Raw genomic sequence first — 18,586 nt, forward strand, 5'->3', positions numbered from 1 at the left:
ACAGCCTCCCATTCCCTGAAAACAGAGAGTTAGCTATGTCAGAATGGTGTTCTTTTTGTCTTCAGTGAATAAGAATGTCCATATTTTGCAGTTCAGCATCTAAGATTACTTATGTTTCTCCCCAAGTTGTAAGGATGACTATTAACAGTGCTGTGAAACTGAAAGGATCCAAAATTGCTCTTGTTTTTGTGTGAGATCTCAGTTTTACTCATGCTAGTAGTTTCACCTGGGGCTTTATACTGTGTAATGTCAGCAGATTGAATTGTGACTATAAAATTCCTAGTGCTAAAATGGAAATCTGTTTTGGGGTGATTTTGTTGGCTAAGTGTGAAGCTAAAATGCAAAGTTTATGTTTAAGGGAAACTGGCTGCTACAAAAGGATAAAGTTCTTCTCAACTGCTTTAAAAAAAAGTACCTTGTGATTTACCAACACCTTCCACTGCAGAGCAGACTTGGTGTGTTTGGGATTTTGCATTAACCTTCTTAAGGTAAATTTCTGACTTAGCAAACTGACGAACAGTAACATGCTTCTCAGCAGAGTGCAGTACTGGGGCAAAGATATTTATCAAGGCACAACTATATCACTGCTCTATGCTCTATTCCAATAGTGTGTTGGAAAGGAAAATGTTGAATGTGCTTTATGAGTAAGGAGTGTGAGTTGATTTTTCTCTTCTCATTATGGGCTTGGTCTGTGTTCCACATGGACTTTGAAGCTCAGATCATTACTGTGCACTTAAGAATACGTAACTTGCTGTTATGTTTTGCTTGTAGGTGTTTTATATCTTCAGTATGGAGATGAAACAAAGCAGCTGAGGATGCCAAATGAAATCACAAGCACAGACACAATTCGTGCCCTTTTTGTAAGTGCCTTCCCCCAGCAGCTGACGATGAAGATGCTGGAGTCACCCAGTGTGGCCATTTACATCAAGGATGAGAGCAGAAACATATACTATGAATTGTGTGATGTGAGGTAAGTAAACATGGAATTACAGCTGTTTGTGTTTGTTTTGGTTTTGTTATTGTTTGTTTGTAGTGCACTTACAGAATAAAAAGGAGTGGAGTTGATAAATATCTGACAGATAGTGGCCTGACACATAAAGGCATGTTCAGTGGATTCTGAGTAATATGGGAGGTCTGGTCTGACACTGCTTTCAGCTGTAGGTCTGATATCTGTTGCACAAGCCATTGATAAATGGTGTACCTTGTTCAAATATTCATATAATACACACAGGTTCGCATATTTAATATTTTGGTGAATTTTAACTGAGATATAAATATTTAAAATATGAAACATAAAATAAACATTTACAGAAAAACTTTTTTTTTTTTTCTTTTCTGGTAGCACAAACCTTGTGAGCCTGAAGTTACAAATATGAATGTCACCAACATCCTCACAACAGTGCAAATTATGCATTATCTAACACTGACAAAGATCTGTGGCACTGGTGACCATTGCTGCAGCAGCCCCACCACCTTCCTGGTTTATGTCAGGGTACAGCAACTAAAGCAGTCACTTCACCAATTGAGAGCTTGGTCAATAAATAATCTGACTAAAATCTGGGTGCACCTTTCCATCCTTTATTTTGTGGGAGTGCTGCTGCTTAATTGACAATGTCCTTCAATCCTGATTTCTGTGCTCTTTGATCAGAAGGACTAGGTTCTCAGGGTCCCTAGAAAGTCCCAAATCACACAGCAACAAAGCTCTCGGGCATGTCTCAGGCATGTTACACTCTAAAACTGTGTGAGGAAATGTGGTGGACCTTTGTGCCATCCTTATCATAAGAAGTTACATGATAAAAAGAATGGACAGAGGAGTGTAAGATGAAGGAGAAAGCAGAAAAGGTGTTTCCTCTCTGCCAGTCTTCCACTAGTGCAGGAAAATGATGTGAAAGTAAAAGAAGTGTCCTGTCCACTGCTACCTTGTTTCTTCTGGAGATCCTGTGGCTCCAGTGCTTCTCTATACAATGTTGTATTTCAAAGAGCAAGTTGGAGCTTTTCTAGCCTTGCCACTTCCAATACCCTCATTCCTCTTAGTCTTTGAACAGCACTGCACTCCATTTTCTCACCTCTGTCTTGCTCTCCTCAGGGTGTCTATCCAGTGTCTTGTCATTAGCCAGCCGCTTGGATTTCAGTTTCTGGTTTTTTTATCTTCGTTACTTTGCAGACTCCCACACCCCTGTTTGACCACTGTAATGCGTATGTTAAGACCCATCTGATTTTTTTCATCAACATCATTCATCGTGTGCTCAAGTTTTTATACATCAAACAGTCTATTCACAAGATCAGATCAAGTGATTAAATCAAGATAGGGGTTACTATGTCTCTGTTGCCAAATGCATTATTGCCAACAATCATCTGGACCATCGGCTCCTTCTCTCTCACTTTATCCCTCCATCTTCGCTTGAGTTTCAGACTAACAGTTTATGACTTCACCTCCTCCCTGGCCCCAAGAATGTGGTTGTTGATTATCTTAATACCACTCCACCTTTTTTTTCCCTTGCTCCCATTGCAGACATCACTCTGCCAACCTCAGGCTCAGCTCAGTCCCAACATCTGCTTCCTCTGTTCCTATGTCTGTATTGTAGAGCATTTCTAGAGGAAATCACACGACCCAGCTGACTTCGTCCGCAACAAAATTCCTGCCTTCAGTTCTGCCACTCTTCTCAGTAAGGAAACCTCAGCAATTCCAGCTTAATGGAGTCCAAAGCATGCACTACCAGCTGCATTTTCCCCACCTTTGAATAATTTCCACAACAATTTCTCAATTTCTGTTCCTTACTCTTCGCAAGATCTTGCCAATGTCTCCCCTCAAAGAGCAGATGAAATGAAGTATTACTTTTTTCTCCTTTGCTTGCCATGTCTTCCTTCAATTCTCTTCTTTCTTCCTTGTCTTAAATACAGGTGTTTTGGTCAACTCTTTAAGCTCTCCACATCCCTTGGAGGCTGTCTCTTGTTTCTCTGTGCCCTGCATCCCTTGCTTTGTCTTTTGATTAACTTATTACTCTATTATAAAGTGCCTACTCTTAAATTGCAAACATGTTTCTGTGCCTCCCAACAAAACTGTCCCTGAGCACAACATACATTTCCACTTCCCACCCCGTTACCTTTCTCTCTTGCACTGAGCAGTCACTACAACTATTGGCTGGAGTTTTGTTCTTCTAATTCTGTCCTAGACCCATTTCCAACCTGTCTGAGGTTTTATTCTTCTAATTCCAACTTGTCTTTTGTTCCCTACCATTCCATTGCAATTGTCGAAGTCATCAAATGGCTGGTTTTTGTGAACACCCTTTTTCTCTCAGACTTCTCATGTACTTTTAATGTTTTCTTCCTGAAACTTTCATCTCCCTTCATTTCAATGGCTATTCCTTCCTGATTTCCTCCTGTCTCTCTCCTCTCCTTACAGGTATCATTTGAGAGGTCCTCTTCTCAAACATTGCTTTTCTGTTTTGTTTTTTCAGGGATTTGTCCTTCTTCCTTTCCCTTGTCTGCACCTGTCTCCATCATCTTATCCTTGTGGATTAGTTGAATTATCAACTACCTGGGTGACTATCCCATTTATTTTTCTGACTATCCTTTAGGATAGGAATCATCTGATCAGATGGAGACTTTTACATCCACATTTTGAGCTGGTTGAAATTAATCCTATAAAATTGTCTGGTAAATTATACATGCCAGAGAACTTAGCTGTTGATGTCTTTCCCATGAATGTCTGTAGTTGGATGACATGAATCTTAACTCTTCTGTTCAAAATAGAATCTTGATCTTCTCTTTTAATATAACCTCAGGGACCATCAGTTTCAGCCTAGCTTCTGTTCTCCTTTATTAGGCCATCACACTCCTTCCTCTTTTCTTTCTTTCTTTTTTTTTTAAGCAATATCATTCTACTTAAGCCCATAATGTGGTCTTTTTCTTAAAGTGGTTCAGGGCTCTGCATCCAGTGTAGATTTCAGATTTTTTTCTGCATAACACCCCTATGATGCAGCCCTTCCTTTTCCACCATATAGTGAAAAAACACTCAGCTAATTCGTCAGCTTTTTAATAGCAGCTGCTGTAATGGTCTTTTCTCGGCAGTTGACACAGGTAATCTTGTTCACTCTTACCCATTCAAATGAAGCAACAAAGATCATTCTCCTACTTTGACAAGCAGACTATTTCACATGCGTTTTTTTCATTTATCCTCTGGCTTTCCATCTCATTAAATATAAAATACTTGTCTTCATTATGAGGGCTCCTCCAAGCCCACTTTAATGCTACTTTTCATTTCTTGTTGAGTACCAAGTGTCATCTGCTTCCACTTGCTGAATAATGCCACCTTTAATTCTACTTGTCTATAATTTTCAAACAAGTGCCTTCACGCTCTCTCTCGGGCAGCCCTCTAATGCATTTGGAAGGCATCCTCCATAGATGTCCACAAAGCCACTGTGCTGGTCTCCTTCCTGCTCTCTCTATTGCACTGCGTACTCAGAGCATGCCCGTCATCCCAGGAGCTGTTTATTGCTTCTCTGGCTGAAAAGACTATGGTCTTCTTGTTTCTTTTTGTTCCCTTATCTTTCTGCAGCTATCCTATTGTCTTTTGTGTCTTCTATTCACCTTGTCAGCTGGTGAAGAGGTTGTATTCCTGGGGTGTTTATACAGCACAGACAGATCAATGAGGCCTTTGAACATGCCAAGGGCATCTGGGAGCTACAGTAATGCAAATAATAGTAATAATAAAAGTACAGTAATATATACCTGTTATCAGTAATGTTTATCTTAGAATAGCAACATGAGGTGAAATAGAATTCATTTCAGAGATCAAATGCCTAGTATTTTGGTGCTTTGCCTTGCAGCAATATTCTACTTTAAAGTGTCAAGTTTCTACAAGAAATATTCGCGGAGAATGCTTTTAAAACAAACTCCAGTTAGCTGAGGTACCATCTCATAGCCTTTAGACAGAAAAGACAGCAGATAAAATTTATTTAAATGAATAATATACCATTTCTTGAACTGAAGATGAGAGAGCTTGCTTTGTATCGAGAAGAACTATTTCCAAGTTTAAGGCAGAAAATGGTAACTGAGACTCCCAGTGCAAGCCTCAAAGCGAAGGGGTCACATTTGCAAGATGGAAAACAGTTTATGTTACCATAAATAATTGAAGAACTTGAACTTGCCACAAGGTAGCTATTTTCCTATGCAGTCTACAAGGAAACACTCATAAATACTAAACTTCTCATCAGCCCTACAGTTCTTAAACAGAAGGCACTGATCTGTCTCTTCAGCTGTGGAGTTTCTTTAATAACTACTTGACATCTACAACAGCAGCACAAGTCCTGACTAGCTACTGATTTAAAGCAATCACTGATTGTAATATGACATTGTAAGAAAGAAATCGGACCTGCCCAAGAATCCTTTCCTTCATTTTTAAATGATAATCCCAGTGATTAAGATCAGTTCACTAGACTTGTAGCTGCACCTGGAGGAAAGGAATTCAGTCACATGTGTAAGTAAATTCTCTAGAAATCACTACTGGGAAAAGAAAGGAATTGCAGCTTTGAAAGGGTGTAAGTGAGCATAGATCGGAGGCTTTGCTACTGAATAAATGTGAACAAGAAATCAGCAGAATTCAGTGCATATGCCTAAGCCATAAAGTTATCAGAAGGTAGGTTTTGAAACAAAGTAGAAAACTACTGTCAGCTAACTCTTTCCTAAATGTAGCAGATGAAAAATGAACTAATCAATGACAAAGTGTTGGATCCTAATTAAAATATTCTCTTAGGGCTTTCCATCTAAACCATTTCTGTGGTAGCTTTCATCAAAACTTTTGCTTATTTATTTGTTTTCGTAATTTCTATTTTTTTCCCTTAAAAACCTGTCTTTATTGTAGATAAACTTTAGAGGAAGGATTTTTCTTCTACCGGATTTTTAGGTTTTGTGGATTTTTTTCAGGTTTGTGAACAAGCTGATAATTAGAATTGCCTCAAGAATAATTGCAGTTAGAAAGACAGCTTTTCTTTTGTTATTCTTGCTTCTTAGAATAGCAAAAATTCACGTGGGTTGAGTACACAATAAAACATGTAAATATTAACTAAATCCTTTTGAGTGCTGTGTAAATGTCGAAGCTCTGTTGTCTTCAAAGTGTTTTCACTCTATGGCAGGATCTTGAAAGAAACTTAACACTATCTAATTTTTATGGGCGTGGAGTTGTAGTGAAAGAATGATACTTCCCATGGGAAAGAGAATCAAAGTAGGCTTTTGTTTGTTTGTCCGCATCTTAAGTTAAGGCATTTAGGTTTTTCTTACAGGTGAGCTGCGGACCTACTATGTTTGTCTGTTACCTGAAACTTTCGGGCAACAAAGTAAATAAAACTACTTTGATCTGTTATCATTGCTGATTCTTTTGATTCCAGGAATATTCAAGACCGATCTTTCCTTAAAGTTTACAACAAAGATCCTGCACATGCGTTTAATCACACTTCCAGAGCTGTAAATGGAGATATAAGGGTAAGTGCTAGTGCTGCATTTATACTCCTCTTTCCTCCAGCTTTTATGCTAAATGTTTAAATTCTTAACTGTAATATGTACACAACAATTCATAAAATCAAGGGTGTATGTATGACATGTAGACAGAAGAGGGAATTGATAATGCTTACCATAATGTTTCTTAACTGCTTTGCTTTTTCCAATTACTTGCCCTGAGCATTAACAGTTTTCTAGCATTAAAACTGTGTTTGCAGTGGCTGAGCAGATGTACCTACCTTTAAGTCTATTGAAACACTTTGTAAATGATCATTTCAAATAGGCAATTCTGATAAATACCTGTTGTGGTGTAAATGGTTTTGTGTTTTTCTAAAATTTTCTATCTGTAGTGAACAAGGACTAGTATATTTGTATTTTCAAGCGAACATTTTGTATTGGGAAACTATAGAGAAGACATTTTAAAAATACTAGATTTCTCTCTGTCACTGTCTGTGCTGGACTGTTATCTCCTACCTTGATGCTGAGAGGGCAGGAGGTACAGCTGCGCAGCACCTCTTCCACCGTGTTACCCACAGCTAATGTTGCAGCAGCGGGGGGTGGTGGTGAAATTACAGAACCTCATCTCCTCCCCACCCATCCTAGGTCTGTCCCCAGGAAACGGTACAACCAAATGAGCTTGATGGGGCCAGAAGTGAATGCCACTACTGTCCTACCTGCTTTGTGGTTTTTATGTGTGCTCCAAAGCTGATTCAACTTTGCAGAAAATTTCCTGTGAAGTGATTTGCTTAATTGTACAATTGTTTCTTGGTTTCATTATCAATTCTGAGCATGTCTCACTGCTTTGTTATTAATATTTCATGTAAGCACTTCTGCTGTTTCAACAGTTTAGGGCCTCGTTATTTTAGAAAGATTGCAACAGTTTATTTACCGGCACTATTCTCAACCACCTCTCATTTATGCACTTCAATTATAAAATGGTCCTTTTGATAGGTCAGAAATTTAATTACTTGATTATTCACACTGCTGCACACACACCACGAGAGAGCAAATAGATGTGCTTCAAAGGGCTGATGTGATAGTTTTTAGTGTCTTCTTTAAGGTCCTGAAATTCTTCAATTCTAGTTATATTCTGTAGCATTAACAGGATGTATCCGATATATCTCGTTCATATCCAAAGGCATGACATACTGTTATTGTGCATTATGACCTTAACTCATGTAACAATTTCGCTGTGGCTTTATAAAGTTAAGCTATGCTGTTCTTGTTCCCTGTGCAGTGGCTGCTGAATGCATCTACTGTGGCTTTATTTGTGTGCTCTAGACCTGTTTTCAGATATGGTTAACTACTGCATTATCTACATATATTTGAAAGTAAAGATTACTTCTTTGGCCCTCTTCCAGGCATTTTCTGCCTAACAGAGTTTTTTTCAACACAGGTGCTGCTTCTGTGCAAAACCTGTAATAATTTGTATTGCTTATTTTAAAATACTGTGTTGTTCAACAGATATGCATACTTAACATCTTCTGCTTATGGCTGAGTTATCTCTCTTTGGCTGTAACTCAAAAATAATGGTGACACAGTGATGACCTTTGCAGGAGTGGCAGTTTCATGGTAGAATATAGTATTTTGCTCTGCTGAAATGCCAAAGATGCTATTTCAAAATTCTGTGCATCCAACAAAACATCTATATTCTCATTTGGATTTTCCTTTGTTTTGGAAAATTTCTTGTCTTTCTGGTCTGAGAGGGGAAGTCAGAGCCAGGATGTTCATAGAGTCTTTGTGGAGAAACATGCAAAAAGTCTTCCCTTTGATCTATGTCAGCTTCTGCACTTCAAAATTATGAGCATGGAAACAAGCGATTTCTTGAGCTCTGGAAATAATGAAACCTGTTTGTCTAAGGATGTGTGTCTTCTGGTTGGGTTCTTCCTTGTGCAGCAACACTCAGATCCTAACTGTGGCTTTTCTCAAAGTAGAGGGCTGTAATAATGCTCTAACTGATGCTCATCCTCTGGAGTCTAAAAAGCTGGAACATAAACTGCAACTTTTCCGCTATTCAGCAGTACTGTAGGATCTTCTTGCAAATCACTAATTTGACAACATCTGTAGGGACATAGTAGTCTAATGGTTTCTACCTTTTGGTTAAATCTGGTTCAAATTTGCCTGCAGATTCACAGGTTATTGGGTCAGGGGAGACAACTACCAATAAGCAGGTGGATTATCTATCCCTCTTTCCTTAGGAAACCATATTAAAGGGGATTTAAATGTGTGGGGGACTAAGTGAGAAAGATGTACATTTTATGTACTGGTATTCCTGGCACCCAAAAGATTGTGAAAAAACCTTTGCTTCTCATCCCTCCTTTTGTGTTTGTGCATCTTTGCATTGAGTAAATTGTTGTTCCTCAATTTCATGTGATATATGAGTGCTAAATTCATGACAGCAGGAAGCAGGGAGTAACTCTTGTGAACACTGTGCTCTGCATCATGGTTAACTGTTTCAAAAAACCTACTGAAAAGCAGCTTATTGTCAGGGTGGTTGAAAGAACAGTGTTTAGAATATAATGAATTAGCCCTTGTAAGTACATTTTTCCATGGTGAATATGTGAGTGTGGTTGTATCTCCTGCCATATGTGAGTTAAAGCTTTGGGTTTTTGAGGTTTGGGAAAGTTTTGTCTTTACAGATTTTTCTACTGTTTGCTTTCTTGTCCCTTTGGAACCTTTATTCCTGGGTTTGATGATGTTCAGGCTTCTATTCATGTGATTTATAATCATTTCCATGTAACAGATGCAAAATAATCTCAGAAAATAATGTTAGCTGCCAGCTTGGACACCTGTTTTAACTACCAAACAGATGTGAGACCTGTATAAGAATTGGCAGTAACACTTGAAGTATTAAGTATTATCCATATGGACAAGAAGACTCAGAATGTGTGGGAGGAATGTGGGATCTGTGAGTTTCAGATCTATCAAACTGCTCAGTTTTCATGTCCATTAATTCTAATTTTCCTGATCTTCTTTCTGTTTCGTGCATTTTTCTGAATGGGTTGTTTTTGAGAAAAGGGATTTTGCTTAGGGTCTAAGCAAGTTCTAAAGGACAGTTTCTCTTTAAATTCTTCAGAGTGCCTTACTTGCTTACTCATAGGGTGCTGTGTCTGTTTACATCTTGAAGAGCGTGGTTTGTTTGACAAGTCTGCCATGTTTAATGCTGTTCAAGCAAGAGGTAGCCCCATAGTGCCATCTCACTGAATATTTGTGTTTGTGCTCTTCCTTTATATATTCCCAAATTGAAAGCTGAAAATCTGTAGCAGCTGTTTTGTTTGGAAAAATGTGTCTTCACATTGCTGCATTTCATTCATTTATTCCTTCTCCTGAGCTTGTAACGTTTATCACTAGTTTCTAGCTCTCTGTGCAACAATACTTTCTTTTGACAAAATACTGTCTCATGTCCAAGTGTTTGGATGATCTTTTTATTCGCTCTGGCATTGTTTTGAATTCCAGTGCAAATGCAAATACATAGCCATGCTGGTTTGTTAGAATTAACATTTGTGATTTGCATAGATTCGAAGGAGAAAAGTCTTTCTCATACTTACTAGGTGTAGGGTCCAGGCTGCCTCTCTCCTCACATTCAGCAGTGGTGTACAGAATGAAAGACAGCAGCTGACACTGTAAAGAACTGATGGTGGATTTTCCTATGTTGCTGAATGAATTGTGTTTCTTTGGAAGTGTCACAGCTCCTTTTGTCCTGGACTGTTGCTGTGAGCCCCTGGTGACTCCAAGTGGAAGTGATTCCCCCACTGAACATGCACAACGTATTTTCTGTCCTCATTCCATACACCCTCCTTTTATGGAGCAGCTAAGAGGGGAAAACCCCTAAATTATGATCTCCCCCTTCTGTCATTGCAACTTGTCTGTATTTCTGGTGGCACAGTTGGATACTAATAATGTTGGTTTATGCAGTGGTTTGTTTTGGGCTCCATCTGTCCACCAATTTTGAGAATCGGGAGGGAATTTTTACTTCATAACAAACCAGTGGCTATTTTGCTTGGCAATTTTTCTCTTCCCAAGCACCTGCCCTAAAGTCTGTGGGTTACACTTTGTTTTAAAATGTCCCAGAACCACCGTGTTTTTGCTTAATTCCGTGGCCTGCATAAGACCTTAGCAGGTCAGCTCTTTGTCCCAGACCTCTGCTGGGTGGGTGAGGCCAGAATATCCAAAGAATGCTTGTTGTGGCAGCTCTTGTATCGGGGTATACTTTGAGGTGTTTTCGATTTTTTTTAGAGACTATTTCTCTGAGAAAGAACGATTAGAGCAAGTTGAGTCAGAACTGAGTTAGGGGAGTGGGGGGTACCTGGAAACCCCACATATTCTGGGAGTTAGAATGGCAAAAAGGTGATGATATTCCTGGCAGCGATTGGGGTTTGGGCTGCCAAGGTGAGAAAGGACGAGTTAAAATGAGTTGTACAGTAAAATGAGACAGATATTTGATAAGATGGATAAACTGTTGTGCTGTTTAGTTTTTAGTAATGAAACTGTACAACAGCAACTTTTCATTTTTCCCCTGAAAGTGCCTGGCTAGCAGGTTGCTAACATTTTAACTCTAGAGTTAGATGCAATTTGTGAACTTGAAAAAACCCTACAGGTGCTAAAACCCCTCAAACTCCCCAAGAATTTAAAGGAGCCTGAAATTCTGTGCTGGTTTGCAGGAAAGATAGAGAGATAATAAAAGCAGGATCATCCTTCTGTGTTCTTATGGTACCTGTGTACATACATCCAGCTTCTTTGAGATGTTTAATTTCTTTTCATTGGATCTTAACATCAATAAACATAAAAGCTGCAAATGCTGCCAAAATGACATTGTTCATCGCATACTATAGCTAAAAAAATGTAGCAGCTCCTTGAACTATGTAGGGGTATTTAGAACAAAAGTATTTATTGGAAAAGAATTCAAGCAATAAATTGGGTGAATGCATTTTAGTGCTAGGATGCCTATAGGACAGCATTTGTATAAGTTGCCCTGTGTTTGCCTTACTGATGCTATTACTATAAAACTTCGTCTTCTTTTGGGAAGAAAAAGAAAAAAGAAAAAGCAAACGCTAATACCTCTATTATCTGATAGAGACCATCCAAATGATACAAATCTCATCTTTCCTGCTGTTTTGCTGTCTGCTTTTTCTAATGCTCTTTTTGTCATTGAGAGGTTATGACAACATGAGCCATATTGTATTTATAAACATCACGTGTTTCCTTGATATGACTTGCAGTGTCTGCCAAACAGAACACATGGAAGAAACATTTCTCATTAGCTCAGCATTGGTTTTGGTTATACTGATTTCCGGGACAGGAAAAATGCCTTCCTTACTCGGATTTAACTTTCATACAGTAGAAAGAAAGCCTATGAGTGTCCATGAAATCTGTTGAACAGAACAGAGACGCTGCAGCTCTTTTAGCCCACATATTTTGTCTGAGGAAAAGAGAAAAAGCTGTTTATTTTAGAGAGAAGATGTAATGGCATGTATTGCTGAAACTAATTCTGAATTAAAGTACCTGCCAAAGTCATCTAGAAACAGAACTAACCAAGAGATGTAAGGTAAGATGATGCTTATAAATAAAGAAGGATATTGAATTCTTTTTCTTCTTTTTTTTTTTTTCCAGACTAGAATATATTTTCAGATTAACTAGGAATTTAAATTAGAACAATGAAAACTGTTTCTTCTTCCTTGAACCATATGAGAAAATAAATGTTTAATTGCTCTCTAAATCACCAAACTCTGCTCTCAGATTTTATATCTAGTTTCAAACTTACATATTAAACATAAACAGTTATTTTCCAACTTGCCATTAGAAATCTTGCTGAGCTTTGAACAAAATATATAAAAGAAGTCTCTGATGTTCTGGATTTTTTTTTTTACTGATATGGATTTTACTACTTTTGCTTTGAATGGGTTGTCAGTTGTTGCCAATTATTAATGCAACTACAGAACTGCAGACACTGAGAAGTAGCTGCATCAAATCAGACTGTGATGAAAGACTATAAATGTACCTGTTCTCTTTCATTCATATCTCCTTTGATATACAATACCTAAAGCTATACAAAGCCGAAATAAGTGGGAAAGTGGATAGAATTTTAAGAGAAAAATCAGTTTTTTATTTTAGCTACACATAAAACAATATATAAATCTCAAATGTTATCTGGCAAAAGGTCAATCTGTTTAAAATACAGATCTTGAATTACAGTTTGGTGGATATTGCATTCTGGCTTTTTTAATATGATGGCTATGTGGTTTGCTGTATTATATTTATTTCACAAACATCATGTGTAAGGAATATAACTGTGTAGATCCTACTACTATACCAACATTTTAAAAGATATCTTTTAAAATTTTCAAATAATGAGGATGTATTTTAAGTTTGTATCAAGCTGGCTGTTGAAAGGAAGTGGCATGCTCTTGATATTAAACCATTCAAGGAACATGAGCTTGCCGCACCCATGCAGTAATCTTCCAGTTAGTCTAAGAGGAGTGTCATATGGTAGATATCACAAAGCAGTTACCTGGAAACTCCCACAGAGTTTCGTCTGTGGACACAAATCAACTTGCAACCACAACACAGTTGTTTTAGTGGAATTTTTAGGAGGAGAGTTCTTTATTTCCCACTAACAGGCCTGTATTCAACCTAGCCTGCCTTTTATGTTGAGGTTTGCTTAGAGGTTGCCCTGGAGCTGATGAGGTTACTTAATGACAACATATGATCCATCTTGTGTGAAGGTCTCTTCAGTCCTTCATTAAAATTAGAAGTCTTATCTCTCACGTAAGTCTGAGGTTCTCAGGCAAAGCTTTTGCTGCCTGGGAGCTTGCCCTGAATAAAAACAAGGAATGGATTTGAGTCCATTTTTATTGTCTACTAGTTTCTGCTTTTGTTCTTACTCCACCTCTTTTTACATAATGTTTCCTCGTTCCAATTCTTTAGATGTTTTGCTCTTTTTTTTTTTAACTTCGCTTGCTTCTAGTAGAACAATTTCCACTAATTTGGCTGTTTACTTGAAATCCCTAAGTAGCTGGCAGAGTCAGATGTTAACAGAGCTGCCTGAGTGCCAACACATTGGCAGATGATAAAAATGCTCAGGGCTGTGACCTCCCTTATTAGGAGGGGAGGTCCTCCTCTACCTCCTTTGTAAACCAGGTAGCTTATCTGAATCACTGGAGTCCTGTAAGACAAAGTCCAGTCAAGCTTTATGACTTCCAGTTTGCTTTCTGAATGAGCTGTTACTCAAACAGGGATTAAAAATCACTTTATGGAGGTGGATGTTTTGGTACCATAGTTCCTAGAATCCAAGTAAAGTTAGAAGCAATGTTTTTTCTTCTTCAAATCTTCCATTCACTTGTCATGCAGGATCTTAGCTTTCCGAAGAAGTTTTTCACGAATCCGAAATGTGATATTGCATGTTCGTCACCCAAAGTCTCTGCTTTCCACTGAGTCTTCACTTCAGCATGTTATTAGTTACCTGCCTGTAGACAAGCCTAATGAATACTAAAGAGAGAGAATTAATTCTGTCCCTATCTTTCTTTTAACAAAGAGGAATTAAACATTACCTGGTGCCTAGTGGAACACAGCTACGTATCTGAGCACATTGATTCATATTGGATTGTACTTTTTCTAATAAGGGCTCTGGAAAACTAATCAGGCTTCAGAACATTTGAGCAGTAAAAATATCTTTCCTTACGTACATGTTAAGATTTGGGGTTAAAAAAATCCTCAGCTGGCAAAAGCAAGACAATTGCAAATATGAGCAGGGAGCAGGACTCCATGAGAAATTATGAAATTATTTTTTGTGTGAATATATGCTTTTCTTACATCATTGCAAATTAGAACGCCGTGTGACTAAGTGAAAAGACCAAAAGGGTGTGTTGGGTAAAGGGCTAGTCCCTCAGTCACTTAATATTTACTATAGATAGCTTGACCTTAGGATAAACTAGGTTGTTTACTTCAGCCATGCTGACCAACTTGTATATGTTTTTGGATAGAAGGAATTCAAATGAAAAGAAAACATAGGACTCAAACAGTATAGGAGGAAGCTTGTGGACTAAGAAGACTCTTAATTGAGGTACCGATAGCACCTCTAACATTGCAAAAGACGTACTTACAACTGCAAGTACTGCTGGACCTTATAGCTTATGAGGTGCAGTGCAGCTTGGACACTTACATTGCAAAATCCAGTTGCCTATAAAGATCCCATGACTGCTTCTGCTGCCGATAGTGCTGACTCAGCACAGTATTTTATTTCTTCTGATTTGGTATGTCCTTTTGTTCGAAGGAACAGCTGGCTACAGGTGCAAACATGCTGCTTAGGTCTTTTAACTACCAGCTCTGTTTTACAACATTCTTATATTATTTACATCCTAACCTAATCCATATATCTATAATAGAAATTGTATTTTGACTCAGTTGTTTGATAGTGCCAGATAAGACTAAGGGTTATGCTTTCCTTTATGTTCATGTAACCATATCAACTTGTTCAGTTGTATTTGGCTTCAATTCAGTGAGAAGAGATACAAATATGGAATAAAAATAAGAGCTGAGTCGTTAGTACAGTGAGTCAGAAAGCCATGCATTTATTTTGATTTATACGTGCAGTTACTAATAGTATTTCTTTTTTTAAAGAGCAGAAATCTGATATACAGCATATTTAAACCAAATAAAAATGCTGATCTGTACCATAACTGTACATGTTTGAAACTATTCCTTTTTTGGAAAAAAAAAAAGGGATGACCCCATCAGTTTGGTGGTGCCCTGAGGAAGTGCTGAAATTGAGACTGGTCTGAAGGGTTTGGCTCCCTGCGTTGGTGGTGGCTGTCTATGTTATGTACACGATGTGCTTGATCTCTTCAAGGAGAATGGGGAGGGGGGAGGAAATGCTTGCTGAGTCTTCATGAATTACATGGCTCCTGTTTGTTCTCAGAAAATTCTACCTAAAAAGCAGCTGTGGAAATGCAAAAGAAGCAGTTGGTTTGAAAGCCAAAGAAACGGTTATGAGGGGTGTCATAATGTTAACTTTTAAAAAAAATCAGTAACAGCATTTATATCTTCAGTCCAAACAGTCTAATAGCTTATGGGATGGGTGGGCCATGCTATACTGATGAGATAAATGTGGATATTGGCAAACCAGTGATGTAATTATGTAAATCCAACCTTTTTAGGATTGAAATGTGTTATGTTTCAGTGTGTTTATATTTTTGCCATTTGTGATAACACCCTGAAAAATCTTGGTTGAAATGCCAAGAGGTTTCTTAGTGTACTCACCACACTATTCTGCCTGGAGAGTACACTAAGGAAGCATAGGAAAATCAAGTATGAGAGATTTATTAACTTCTCTCTGCTTAATTGGATAATTTTAACAATTTTTTTCAACTCTCACATTCCATTTGTTTGTAGGAAATGAAATACACTCATAAATATGCATAAATGAGTGTCTGTTCACAGATCTGGATGTTTGTCTTGCTGCTCAGGAATAAAGTAATGCAGACTAGTAGCAGGGAGGTAGCTCAAACAATGAAACGTTGTTAGGGGCATAAACCTCCACACAGAGACATTGTGATTTCAGTCAGGCCAATGCAAAATGTGCTGCATCTCATGCATCATTTAGCTCAGATTGCCTAAAGCATGGCTAGACTAGAAGCCCTCATGGGACTGCTCTGGGTCAGGATCTACGTGACCTTGTGCTCTCTTCCCTTCCAAGCAGAGTTCACCCAGTGTGTTGCCAAAGTTGTCTCATTGATAGCTGATCTGTGACAATGTCAACTAGGGAGTGTCAACAGGTTCAGTACAGGTGTAACTAAGATAGTCCAAATATAGAGCCTGCTCCTCTAGCTGGTTTTAAGCTAATGCACATTGTAAGCTCAGCATTTTATAGCAAGAAGTGCAATATCTTATCTTTCTGTTTGATTCTTGTTTTACACCTGTAAAAAGGTGGTCTTAGTGTAGGAATGGGAAGGACCATTGGACATTATGATGGCCAAAGAGCTCTTGATGTGCAGATGTGCTTGGAGTCATAAGTCTGTATAGTCAGGGGATGATGGAATTGATACGGAGAAAAGTTTTCTGAGAAGTAAGAGGTGCATGCTCACGCGCGTGCACACACATATGACGTCTCGCCACTTGTCAGAGTTCGGTGGTGATTTCATCAAACCAGAATTTCTGTTGTCCCCCTCTAATGACCAGAGATGTACAATGGGCAACAGCCACCTCAGCATTATCTCTCAACACTCAGTCCCACTGCACATCAAGTCTTGTATATGCTGCACTAAGGCCTGACATGTCGAAAGCTGTTATTTTCTGCAATGTCTGAAGGAGATGAAGCTGTTTTAAACCTTAACTGCATCTTCAGTGGGAATGGCTGAACTAACGGTTAGGTTTCAAAAGCCATTTGTAGCTCTGAAGTGCATCTCAAATGTCTTTGCTTTGAATATGAGAGTGGGTTGCAAAGGCAAGTGATGGTCATAGCTTCTTTGCCTGTGTCCTCAAGCATTCACAGCCCACTCCAGCTGGCATTTACCTGCAGTGCTCTGCTCACTTCTTTCCTAAAAATCATCCTTGTATTCTGATGACTCCTGCCAAAAACCCCAGAAAATCTCAGAATATTAACAAAAACTAAAGAAGTTTATGTTGGATATATTTTCTTCTTTTTCTTCCCTCTTGTTTTTCCTTTCTTCCTCCCTCTCTCTCCCTCCCATGCCTGCTATGCCAAGCTACAGCATTGTAATAACAAGAACTAATACAAAATCTTCTAGCTTGAAGAAAATTTGCATTAGTTTGTGTTTTTCCACTCTCATTCCGTTTTCTCATACTTTCATTGAATTTCTTGTTGAATTTCCTTTCATATGCTATAGTCTTTTTAACTCCTATTTTTCTCATCAGTTCCTCAACTCCTAGCTTAAGTTTCCTATTTTTGTTTCTTTGTTGTTTATTATCCCTTTCTTTTTTCCCTATTTAGTTCTCAGCATTCCATCTCCAGTATTACCCTCTTTCATCTCTGGTCTCTTTCACAAACTTCTATTACTGTCCTTCACCCTGTCTCATTCCCTTTTTGTTTTGTCTTTTTCCCTCTTCTGCAGTTTTACACTCAGAATTCCCTGTTACCTTCCTATATAATTCTTCTTTACCTACTCTATCTCTCCCCAGTGTTGCAGAATCATAGAATCATTTAGGTTGGAAAAGACCTTTAAGATCATTGAGTCCAAGTCACGAGTTATGTATTAGTTAAATGTTTGCAGCATATGACTCTTGCTATTTTATTTAATATATCTGCATTACATATGGACTAAGCAGGAAAAATTTCATGCTATGATCTCAGTCCTCTACATTTAGGCTTTAAAAAGTGTAGACATAAATAAGTGTGCTAATAGTAGGAGAGAGGAAGAGGAGGATGAAAAGTGATGATGCTTCAATATTGATCTGTGAATAAATAATGTTTATTACCAGCTTCAGGCTAGAGACCCTCAATTCTTAGCTCAAACAGGAACCACAGGCCGGGTTGGATCCACCAAGGTGGATCACAGCAAAGTCTATTGCATAGACTAGCAAGCAGTAGCTGAGATGAAGCTACCATTATTCCTTCTAGTTATGGTATCTCAACTTGACTTATAAAGAAGAAAAAAAAAAAAAAGAAAAAAAAATAGAACGAAAAACAGAGCAGAGAGTGAGCTAAATGAAAAGACATATGGGCCGGCTCACTATAGAGAATTAGGAAAAAAGTCTAATCCTTATAAGCTTAGGGTAGAAACTGCCACTCACTGCAGTCAGTGGAGAGAGGTTGGGAAGCCAAAGGGCAGCTTGTCCCACCCAGCTGTAGAGGGAACGAGCTGACTCCAGAGGTGGCCTGGCTGACTGTCTGTCAATGCAAAATTGGGTGAGACAAATCCTCGATACAGAGCAACTAATAGTGCCATCTTAACTTTTGCTTTATGTATATATGTCTGCAATACACACTGTGATACTTTCCTATAGCTAGGAAAATGCCTTTGTTTAAATCAGTACAGAAATGCGGGGAAGCATGAGGTTTAAATTACAGAGTAGAGAGACAAACTGCAGACCTGACATAAGAGTTCAGTTTTGCAGAACCTTCTTCATGCAAATCCAG

General features: G+C 38.4%; 1 protein-coding gene across 7 annotated transcripts in view; it reads left to right on the forward strand.

Moving 5' to 3' along the window:
- Positions 1–18,586, forward strand: part of KIAA1217 (KIAA1217 ortholog) — a 346,280-nt gene that overhangs the window by 265,404 nt on the left and 62,290 nt on the right. For all 7 annotated transcript variants that reach the window (XM_086467178.1, XM_086467180.1, XM_086467174.1 and 4 more), the window contains 2 exons: positions 772–970; positions 6,387–6,480. In XM_086467178.1, the coding sequence (XP_086323304.1) occupies positions 772–970; positions 6,387–6,480 (293 nt within the window). The remainder of the gene's footprint in view (positions 1–771; positions 971–6,386; positions 6,481–18,586) is intronic.

This window comes from Leptosomus discolor, chromosome 6 (assembly GCF_034619465.1).
Source record: "Leptosomus discolor isolate bLepDis1 chromosome 6, bLepDis1.hap2, whole genome shotgun sequence".
Lineage (NCBI taxonomy): Eukaryota > Metazoa > Chordata > Aves > Leptosomiformes > Leptosomidae > Leptosomus > Leptosomus discolor.